Below are 11,722 nucleotides of genomic sequence, written 5' to 3' on the forward strand. Positions count from 1 at the left end.
TACAATAGCATAAGAGATCTTCCACAGATCTCTGTGGGGAGATTGACCCCTTCTAAATCAATTCTACATGTTTCGACCGATAAAATTAGTTTAGGGAAACTCAGGGGGACTAGAATTCTAGTAACGGTGAGGTAAACCCAATGCAAATTAAAATCACATCAAATTTATGAAATGAAATAGAAGCAAAGAATATAATACTCACTAGGAAGTATAAAAGAATATTGAATAGAAGTACAAAAGAAATAAAATTTTATCATTTCATTGTTTAGTGTGATGATGTATAGTGTCGAGCTTGGGTCTATTACAATAAAAAAAAAAAAGAGCAGCTGTCAAAATGACGTGTCAACGATGTGACATATACCCGTGCAAATAAAGTCTTATTTCTAAACATTGGTAGAAGGCCTGTGTTGAAGTTTCTATCATATATAGTAGCAAGAAGGTTTAATATTGTATGCCAAATTTTAGCATCATGAAACGTAATGAAACAGGATTCGCCAAACGCGAACTAGGTTGCGGACCGAATAAAATGAAAATGAAATTACTTTTTTATTTATTTTTCAAGTCATTTTGTAAGTGAAGTAATAATCGAACAAAAATAGGACTTCCACGTAACTTATTTATTATATTTTCTATCATTGTTTACTCCATTTGTACTTCTATTATTACGGACTTATGACCACTTGTAAAGATTTTCTGAAAATGGCTTTTTCTTGTAATCGATACAGATTAATTGTTGTAATATTGCTGTCGTTAATAATGTGGCAGCTGTTTAGCATGTTCCCGGGAAATTCTGGGCGAGATGAGAAACTGTCTCAGGTATGTTTTGCATGAAATGTCTTAGTCGATTTAAGTGGTCAATTCTATTATATTGGGCTGGAATTGGCTATATTACTTTATGTAATACTTAGTATTGTGAGTTGCTAATGAAGTTTTGTTATATTCCGGTATAACATACTTTTTACATTTATTATTGATATAATTTGATAAAGTTTTTATGAACAGAAATTTAGTGAGAATATCTACTGCTTTAAATGCTTTAAATAGATAAATGTTTTTTAGATACACTAAATATGTTTTCAATTATTATCTTTTCAGCTACAACAATAATCTTCTCAATTAAGTATGTATTATTTTTACAAAAGGATACTTGAACACCAATTATTATTTCAAAAATGCTTTTAGATGACTTAATTCTGGATACTTATTAAGGCATTACAGCGAAACTGTGGAATGAACTGTCGTCCATGGTATGGCCGGACCAGGCCGATATAATCTTTAAACCTTAAAGGCCGGCATCACACAGTATCTAACCCCTCTAGTGTGGCAGGAGTCCACTCGCGATGGTAATTGCTTACCATCTGGCGATTTGTCAGCTCTTGTTTGCCCCCTATATCATAAAATAAATTAGTATAAGTTTCCCGTTTCTGCGGGATTACGCCATAAAATTTCGAAATATGTATTAAACATCATTTGACCAAAAGATAGGATTGCCACAGGAAACATATCTGTAAAAATTTCAACCCAACCCCATTGTCTAAGATTATGGTGCAACCAAATTCAATTTATAAATTCCCAACTTCATTGTTTTTTCTTGTTTTAGCCTGGAATAGTGGAACTAGAGGATGATAAGTTTAACATACATAAACAGGACAAGGTGAAAGTGCGGGTATACTATGAGGCACTGTGTCCGGACTCCAGGCATTTCTTCATGAAACACCTCTGGCCGGTCACAGAAAAACTGTCAGAGTTCCTAGACATAGCTCTTATCCCTTATGGAAAAGCAACTGTAAGTATTCCGAGCTAGTATTGTAATTATAATTATTGTTTATATCTTTTAGAAACTCAGAAGTTGATACAACCTGGTCACTGCAAGCTATTTTCATAGTGTAAAAAGTAACAGTGGAACAATGCCTTTGATGTTTGCATAAATGCCGACACCACATAAAAACAACGTAGGGTTGTCACAGGCTTTTACACAACTGCATAAAATTACAAACATTTTAAATAATACATACTAGCCCTGTAAGTAGTACCGAGCTAGACCTGTAAGTGAGCCTCGCCTGACATTATTTAAGTTACGATTGGCGTTTTCTATCAACAATTGTCATCTTGGCTAAGCCCCCAGGATAGCTAGTGAGTTATCCTTTAAACTAGATACATTTCCTTTCCCAGTAGTGTATATATTCCAAAATTTAGGTTATTGTTTTTATTAGGTCCTTTTTCCACCATAATTTCATTTTGCCCACTTGTGTTAATATTACAGATTTATTTTACATTCATGGTCATATTGATAATGTTTATTGCTATAGATAAAAATTGTCCTTGCATGTTCATATTTGTTAGAATGTCATGGATATTTTAGCTATAAACATACAACATACTTATACCCAGGGTGAAACTTGAATAGGTACTTTAAATTGCAGAGATGTGACTTATTTGAAATACTTGTATTTAAAATGCAAATACAAAATGCAAAATACCTATTTTGTATTTTGTATTTAAATACCTTTTGAAGAAAACTATTTTGTATTTTATTTGAAATAGTTTTTGGGACCTATTTTCTAATTTCAAAATACAAAATACTTTATAGTAGGAAGGTAATGTAGGTGGGAGTTACAATCTCTTCTGATGTTACAATCCTGGCAACTCTCTCATTCTTTTAACATGGAACTGTTGAATCTGCTGTTTAGTAACGTCGCACATGACCACAAGCGTAGCAAGTGGTTATAAAAGTGGAATCTTGAGTGTTGCGAGGGTTTCAAGGCACGAGAGGAGAACAAACTTTTTGCCCTGGTGAAACACAAACGAGACGTTTTCACCACACTAACGAGAGGCATTATAATAGCTGTAAAACATTACAAATTAATGCTTTAAAAGTTGGCCGTTAAAAACCATCATCCATACCTACATCCTACCGGTTAATATGAGCAAACAACTAGAAATTTGCACTTTAGATAGAGGATTGATTTCAAAGAATAAAGAGAGTCTTTTCAACTCGGAAATTCCGAGTAATACTTTTTAATTCAGACTAGGTATTCACTACTCAGAGTACCTTTTATCGCAAAGTATTTGTATTTAAAAAAAGTATTTTGAAAATACCTATTTCGTATTTTGTATTTAAATACAAATACAAAAACTATTTTGTATTTTGCATTTGAAATAGTATTATCAAGGAAGCATTTGTATTTTGTATTTAAATACTTTTTATAAAGTATTTTTCACATCTCTGTTAAATTGGATGATTAAGTACTCTAACATAATATGTAACCACACAGTAGGTATTTAATATGTTTTATAGTTATACTTAAGTCTTATGATTTTGATAATAGAGAGTTCAGATAATCAAGGTTGTACTTACTTACTATATTATTTACCTTTGCTTTTAGAGTAAGTAGATATATATTTTGAAGTAACTTTGTTGGAAACAAAAAAATGAAGACACATTTTTTTACATTCATTGTTCTATTTTTTTAGACCAAAGAGAAAGATGGAAAGTATTATTTCGAGTGTCAACACGGTGAGACTGAGTGCTACGCGAACAAGATCCACGCTTGTTCTATCGAGGCTATAGCTAACATGACAAGGGCAGTGAAGTTTACAGAATGTATGATCCTGGATAACAGCGACCCAGAGGAAGCTCTCTCAAGGGTAAGCTATTGAAATTACCTTGTAAACAAGGTGTGGCCTGTAACACGAGCCATTAATTAAAACATAGATTGTACTCCTCAACGGTGACACTTTTGTTCCACAACTTTTAAAAACTATAAAGTATTTAGACTCCTTATTTTTCATACTAAATAAATATGTGACGTTAAACAGGGTGGTCTCGGGTTTCGCATTTTAGAAAACAAAATAATTGAATGTCCTGATGTAGGACTAAGAGACATTTTTAGATAATTTTATGTAAGGTAGGTACCCGTAATATAATGTACTTACCATTATATTATCAATTCTCACTATATTGTTTTTAGTGTGCAAAAGAGATGAACGTAGACCCAGACCCCATCAGCACCTGTTCATCTAGTGAGCACGGATCGAATCTACTGAAGAAGTACGGAGACGACACCCAGATTATTGACCCATACTTCATTCCTACTATAACTCTTAACGGGTCGATACCAAAAAAAACTTTGCCCGCGATTCTCAAGAATTTCCTTCTCGAGGTGTGCAAGCGGATCGCCATGCCGCTGCCGCCCCCCTGCTTGTGACATCCCCGACGAAGACGAGTGAGGCATCAGATGCTAAAGTTAAAAACATGAATGTGAAGCCAAAACCTAAGTATTGATCATGGACAGTGTGACGTTTTCAGGAGATCGTCAATTTGATGACGTTGTTATACCTATAAGCAAACAGCATCTTTACCTATGTAAATGCTAAAGGCATCTAAATTTTGACAATTACGGTAAATGACCCATGTATTTGTCGTTAGCAACTATTCTTATAGCAACTGCCGCCTAAACACATTCACTGCCAAGAACACGTATGTGTGTTCATTTTGTCTGGAAACGGGGCGCCCGGCACCGAAAGTGTAAAAATCAGGTTGAAGGAAACAACCACCTGGGCCCAGTTTTATAAAGTTACAAGTTACAGGTTACAAGAGTACAGGCTACAGGCACCTGTAATGCACTGTGAACGGCTACAGGTGTTTTATAAATACACATAAATAATTACAGTTGTAAAGAACCACGGTCAATCTCGATTACATGTGAAATCTACAGGTGTGAAGGACATCACTATTTTTAAAAAAAAGTGTGTCATAGATACTCGGTTCTCTACTAAATTATGTGTTTTTGTTTGCTGTAAAATATTAATTACTGGAAAAATGGCCAGAAATGAAGGAAAAATCGAGTGGTTGAGAGCGGCGTTCCATGCCAAGGATATACTTTTTGGGCCGTTTTCAGATTCAGATTAAGTTAGATTTAATGAAATATTTACGTAATAAGTAAATAACATGTAAATAAGTAGGTACTCTTTCACATTCTTACATTAAAATGTATCGTTTCGGTAGCGGCTCAAAGATAAATACGGTGTGTATCGAAAATTATGAATAGTACACTTTACCATAATGTGAATGCACTATACTTATATAAAGAGACGAATGCTAATAAATCAACGACAAATATCGGCAATAATCCCTTTCCATTTCCTAGTAGATAAAATAAAACGAATCGTCAATAAAATCAATATCAAACATATTGTCACTTTATTTCCTATTTACTATATATTTCAGATACATTAACAAAAACTGATAAGGTCAGTGCATGGAAAAGTATGCATGCCCTGGCACAATCGTTGGCGTTGGTGCTTAACAATAAAGAGTAAAGTTTAAAATCTCTCAGAAAACGAGTCTACAAGTAACTGCTGTTGTGCTGTTACAGGACTCAAGACGTATGTAAGTTTTTGTTACAAGTGTACCAATCTACACTTGTAATTTACAATTTTTTTATAAAACGCCTGTTCGATTATGAGTTTAAAACTATAAAACTCCCGTATTTTCGTCTATGGTTGAGCTACAGGCACTTGTACCTGTAACCTGTAAAATTGTAACACAGTACTTTTATAAAACGCAAATTGTAAAAAACGGAGCAAGTGTTGCCAGTAAACGCCTGTAAACTTGTAACTTGTAACTTTATAAAACTGGGCCCTGACCGATAGTTCATATGTACAGTCAGCAGCAGAAGTTGCTAAGCGGGCGAGGTGTTCAAAATTACCTTGACGCACTCTTATTCTCTTAACAATAAAGTCGAGTCAAGATCATTTTGAACACCTGGCCCGCTTAGCAACTTCTGCTGCTGACTGTACTACCTTACTGTCTATTGACTTAGGGCCAGTTGCACCAACCACATTTGACAGACTGATCAACGTCAGCCGGCGCGCCCCGGCGCTTTACTATGAAACTTTCCATACATAAAAATTTAGCGAACTCTACAGTTTGGTGCAACCAACCCTTAGTGGTATGTTTTGCGCGACAATGACAAATTTCAAGGCTCAAGTAGACTACTTATACCTACAAGTATTTATTCCGAAGCAATTCATGTCTCAAAAGTGTATTGAGCATTTATTTTATCTTTATCACTTATGCATAGTTTATTTAATAGCTTGGAATAGGTACATTTAACGCGTTTTAAATTTAGCGTACAGTTTTTGTACTTATGAGCACTATTGTGTTTTTTTTTACAAATGAAATGTAACAAGTGGTATTATAATTTGTTTTGCTTTGATATTTCTCAAAACTTATTCTTTTATGAAATTGCTAAGAAATAACAAGAAATAGGTAATGGACATTTTGTATATCGGTGGTTTTTATAGACCTCAGTATTATATTAATACTTTAATTCAAACATATATGAGTAATTATCAAAGACTTTCGATCTTCATTCGTTCATGCGTTTCTCCGTAGCAAAGGATCCTCCTCACATATATTTTTATAAGTACTTTCCGCAAGACAGAAGAAGAAACATAATTAGCATAATGGCTATTGCCAGTCTTTATTTAGGTACTAGACTATTATTAAAATGAATCAAATGATTAATTAATAATCTAACGAGAGAAATATGTACAGTAAATACACACTTATTACAATGCAATCAGAAAAAAATGTACCGAGTATAAGTGTGTGGTCACTTTTATAACACGCACAATTAATAAGACGTTTTTAACTACATAAAACGTAATAAGGCTATTGAAGTATTATGTATGTACCTATACAACTTGAAGACTTTAGATTAATAAGTTGTACCTAATAAGTTTTTAAGTTTCCTATGCAGTAAATATGTAAACTTACTTACTACAGGCAAAATAGAAACTTGTCGATGTCTTTTAGAAATAAAAACTATGAACACCTATCATAAACCATATTAAACTTAATTCACATTACATTACGTCATTACAAAGTACTTTATTTAATTCCATTTTTACGAGTCTTATGCCTTGCGTTTCGTAAGCTTACATACATATATTACACTATATGTCTTATCTTTTATAAGTGTAATACCTATATATTATTATTTTAACTACTTAGATATAAATAATGTATTACCTACTATGTCTTAACAAGTTCCTCTTGACTTCGTAATGTGTTAATCTTTTAGTGATTCATAGAGGCTTTTTATATATTTTTTATTACTTACGAAGGGCAGCATTTAATTTTAAATATTCTACGTTTAGTTTATTATTGTATAATAATCGGAATAGTTAGGAATGTTACAAAGGACTATCCTTACCAATATTATAAATGCGAAGTAACTCTGTACGAGTATGTCTGAAGGTCTGTTGGTTACCTCTTTTCATTTTTTTGGTAATTTGGTAATGAAATTTGGTATGGAGATAGTTTGAGTTCCAGGAAACGATATAGGATAGCTTTTCATCATCATCATCACGCAGACGAAGTTGCGGCAGAAACTAGTTCTACATGTTTTAGTATAACTAAGCTATTTTTGCAGTGTGGACTGTAATGTATACGAGTACTTATTATATTTTGCTCAAGTGGCTCTCTGCGCTAAAAATATTTTTGACTAACCAGAGGCAGTTGCCACTTAGGTAGTTAGTTACCTTACCTATGATAAGTAATGTTTATCAGTGGAAGGTCCATAGATTAATAGAAAGGTAAATTTGCTCAACTCATAATGTCATTTTTATACAACGCATGAAATCAATGAGTTAGCAAAACAAAAAAGAAAACCCAAGTCACGTAAAAAAAATGCTTTCGCCAAGTCTTTTTCGCTCATGTGTTTTAATAGCTTTAAGGCGTGAGAGGGCTTACCGAGAAACACTTCGTTCGTCTCTTTTAAAACGCGCAAGAATAATAGAGAGGCAGATAAAGAAATTTCGATTTTCGAATTTCGCGGTAGGCCCGCAGGTCATTGACATCTCTTTTTTTACGGATTAGGTATAAGTATACGCCAGACGATGTATCTTAGCAGCGGTCCTCTCCACATTTACCCTATCGAGTGAGATATCGCCAAATCAAAGTGGTAAGATAACAACTATATAGGTACTTTTGTGACAAAGTTAATCCAAGATAACTCTGCACCCACTTGACAAGCGCAGAGTATGGCGGTGCCGCAATAAACGTAAAAATTCTAAGAAAATAGTGGTAACACAACACTTTTTTGATGCCGATTCTGTGCAGAGTTACATTAGTTAGACAGAGTCTAGCACTAGCAACAATCTAAAATTTACCTGTATTGTTTGCTTATATTATCGCCTATAATCTGTTGTATTAGATTAAGTATTATATTTTTATAATTTTAGGTTGCAATATTAAATTTACTTTTATCCGATAACTTATATTTTTAATATGGTTGTGTTGTATCCGAGTCGTAGTCAATAGTGGTTGTATAATTACGATTAATTTAGTTTGGAACAACATTGTTATTAGTGAGATTAATTAAAAAGCTTGCCCATTAATTTATATAGGTAAGTTATATTTAATCATTTATGTAATATGTTGGCGTGTAATCATTAACAATGTGGAAACAGTATACCTGCCTGGGCCAAATTTTTAGAAGTGCTTTGGACATTACTTTAATTCAAGTATAGTATAGGTATAATCATTTATGGCGGTATTCATAAACGCGCTACAAGTCTCAATTAGCTAAAGTCTGAGGGCCTACCGCGAAGCACGATCGAAGTGTTGCCTCTCTGTTCCACTTGTAAATTCGTACGTAAGTGTGACAGGGAGGCAACACGTAGAACGTGGTTCGCGGTAGGCCCTCTGTCCGGAAAGAGAAGAGTCGTGGAATGTATAGGGCCCCATACATTCCACGAATCTTCTCTTTCCGCACAGACTAGTAATCGTTTATCTTAATCTGTCATTTTTATTTATGTATCTGCACGTAAGAAATTTATACAAACACACAAATTAACGAATTGAGGCTTGTAAAGTTTGATGAATGAAAAAGGGTTAAACTGCCCATAGGCAGACTTCGAGTCTTTCATGAAGTAGGTACACACTAATGCAAGCGTTCATGAGAACTACCGGGAAAAACGAAATTCGAAGATGGTCTATCTTGCCCCATTGGATCGATCTCGAATCAATTTCGATTTTCGTAGTTCGCGGCAGGCCCTCATGCTTATACGTTGTTTAAAATAGGATTTTATAAAAGTCGTCTACCTACATAAAACATAGACTGTCAAATCTCGATACTATCGATCGAGGGATGGGCGGTCAAATCCGATAAATTGAGATATTTTGACAGTTAATATAGAACTCTACGCACGTCACATATAGTTCTAATTTTAAAAACCCATTTGCTGGAATTATCGGGTTTCGCACCGCACATTCCGCACAACCCTCGCGATTCTATGGTGCGTTGTATTGTCTTTTCAAATTCGTGATTTGTATTTAAGTATAAAGGACAACTTTAGACTGAATCCGTTTTTTATTGTTACCTATATGCACGGATTCTATGATAAGAATTTAATTTATTATTATTGCCTATTTGTGCCGTGTCCAAGCAAAAGGTAAACCTACATCGTCGGTTGTCCATAAGGGTTATCGATTATTTAACTAGTTGCACCATTCTGAGCGACGTCAAATGACTGCTCATTTTACATCTGTGTAGATAAACTGGGCATTCGTAGGTATGTTGCAGTATGTAAAAGGCATAGGCACAGCATGACAAAAATAAATCAAAATCAATTCTGAAATGTTTTTGTTTCCTTTTCTCACTTATATATTATACATTCCAAGTTCATGGTAGGTTTTCAGGTACCTACAGCAAAGCTATTAGCTTGGCACCCCGTTTTATTTGGCATTAGAAAAAGGGTAAAAAAACTTGAAGTGTCTTTTTATTAAATACGCTCTAAAATAGTAAGTATTACCTACTGAATGAAACCAAAAGAATATAAATGATCATATATGCTGTATAATTTTTACATATTTGCTGTTACTTAGGTATCTTTATAAGTGTTTTTTGTAAAAATACACGTCAAGATTGCCTACCATTTTTCTACGTAGTGCCAGGCGTGGCTCACTCCGCGATTTCGTCGCTTTGCTACAGGTAGCTAAAAGTCCACCTGTTCGACCCCAATTTTGGGGTTTGCCATAAGCCGCGCGTGGCGCTGTCGCTACCTAGCGGCCATATTTGTGCTGATCGTGACAGACGCGTTTTGTTAGAGTGTCTTCTGTACCTAGTACTATTATTTATTCTGTGGTAGTGCTAAAAAAACGAAGTAAGTAGTAAAAAACATAGAAAACGGGTACAAATAGACCCACTTTCATTGTTTTTAAGTGTTTCTTGTTCCGAAGATTAAATATGATAAATTCACTAATAGGTATTAATTTTATAAGTAAGGATAGAAGTTTAGCCATTATAGCAAAGTGTAATTAAGTAGCTTAACACAAGCTCATTTGATAATGTTCATGTACACTTGTACAGCCAGCAAAACAGCACGGCAAGTAAGAGTGCGGTTGACGGTAAGTGGTCACTGCAACCTATGAAGGCTTGTAATATCAAAGGTAATAAGATATTAATTTTATTAGTGATAGTCTGATAGTAATTGTAGAAGTTATACCATTATAGCAAAGTGTAATTAGCTTAACACGAGCTCATATGATAATGTTCATCGTACACTACAGCCAGCAAAACAGCACGGCAAGTAAGAGTGCGGCTCACCTGACGGTAAGTGGTCACTGTAACCTATGAAGGCTTGTTATATCAAAGGTGTCACATAGGTGCATAGCCATTATCGATCCTATAACAATTACATACACTTTTTTTAGATGGATTGTAGAAATGACGATGATCCCTGCCAATGGCGAGTACCGCTGGTAGAAAACAGCAATCGTTACCTATTTTATCTTTCCAGTGGCGGATTTGCCCTAAGGCTATTAGTTATTCTGTGCCTAAGGCCCAGGGGGCAGTAGGCCCGGGCCTAGGGCGTCAAATTGTGACAAAAAATTCGTTGATGATAACAAGAAATAACTCAAAATGTAATCAATAAGATGGGCGCCGAGAAAGGCCGAGACAGGCTGAGACAGGGCCTGGGGCGGCAAAGACTGCAAATCCGCCACTGTATCTTTCTCAACCCCACCGTGACCACGAGTGATGTAAAGAATTCTTAAAATGTTCGGATGTAATGTAAGTAGTCAATTGCTTAAATAATGATTAAGTGTTATCTAATTACATGATTTTATGAATAAAACTCAGAAATTATTTTTCATTCACAGGTTTTCTCCTAAAAAGGCGTTTCGAAAATGCCCGAACTTGATTTCTAAGCACTTCAACTGGACTACCTACAACGTATGGGAACAATGCGGTAAGTTTTCATTTTACACGATCTCTATGTGCATGAACAAGTACATTCAGGTGATTAAGTACTTAATTAGTTAATTACCTACTCGGTGTGAGCCTTCACCTTGATACGTAGACGTAGCGATTAACAAGTGCCCGTCTATACTATTATGTGTTGCAATGTAGGGTAGTTTAGTACCAACCTATATGTGTGTACCTGTTTTAATTTTTCTATACCTGTTCGGCATATACGGCATACACATATGTTAGGAACGAAACATTTAACGCAATACTGATGGAAGAGAAAAATATTGTGCGTACATACTTAGTAGGTACATACCTACTCGTATGTCAGTCTGCCTCAACAAAAGGTTTAGGATATATGTACTGTCGCCATAAGATAGGCTGAGGTGCTCAAAATTATCTGAACACGCACTCTATCGCGTTGACAATATATAGATCAGATATTTGTGAGCACTTTGGCC

The 11,722-nt window shown here is 34.8% G+C and overlaps 1 protein-coding gene across 1 annotated transcript; it reads left to right on the forward strand.

The window, feature by feature from the left end:
- Positions 1-511: 511 nt before the first annotated feature.
- Positions 512-9,651, forward strand: LOC134680024 (GILT-like protein 1). Its single transcript, XM_063539004.1, has 4 exons — positions 512-816; positions 1,601-1,786; positions 3,475-3,648; positions 3,972-9,651. The coding sequence occupies exons 1-4, from the start codon at positions 673-675 to the stop codon at positions 4,206-4,208; spliced, it is 741 nt and encodes a 246-aa protein (XP_063395074.1). The 5' UTR covers positions 512-672; the 3' UTR covers positions 4,209-9,651.
- The last annotated feature ends 2,071 nt before the right edge of the window (positions 9,652-11,722 follow it).

The sequence above is a fragment of the Cydia fagiglandana genome, chromosome 3, assembly GCF_963556715.1.
Source record: "Cydia fagiglandana chromosome 3, ilCydFagi1.1, whole genome shotgun sequence".
Taxonomy (NCBI): Eukaryota; Metazoa; Arthropoda; class Insecta; order Lepidoptera; family Tortricidae; genus Cydia; species Cydia fagiglandana.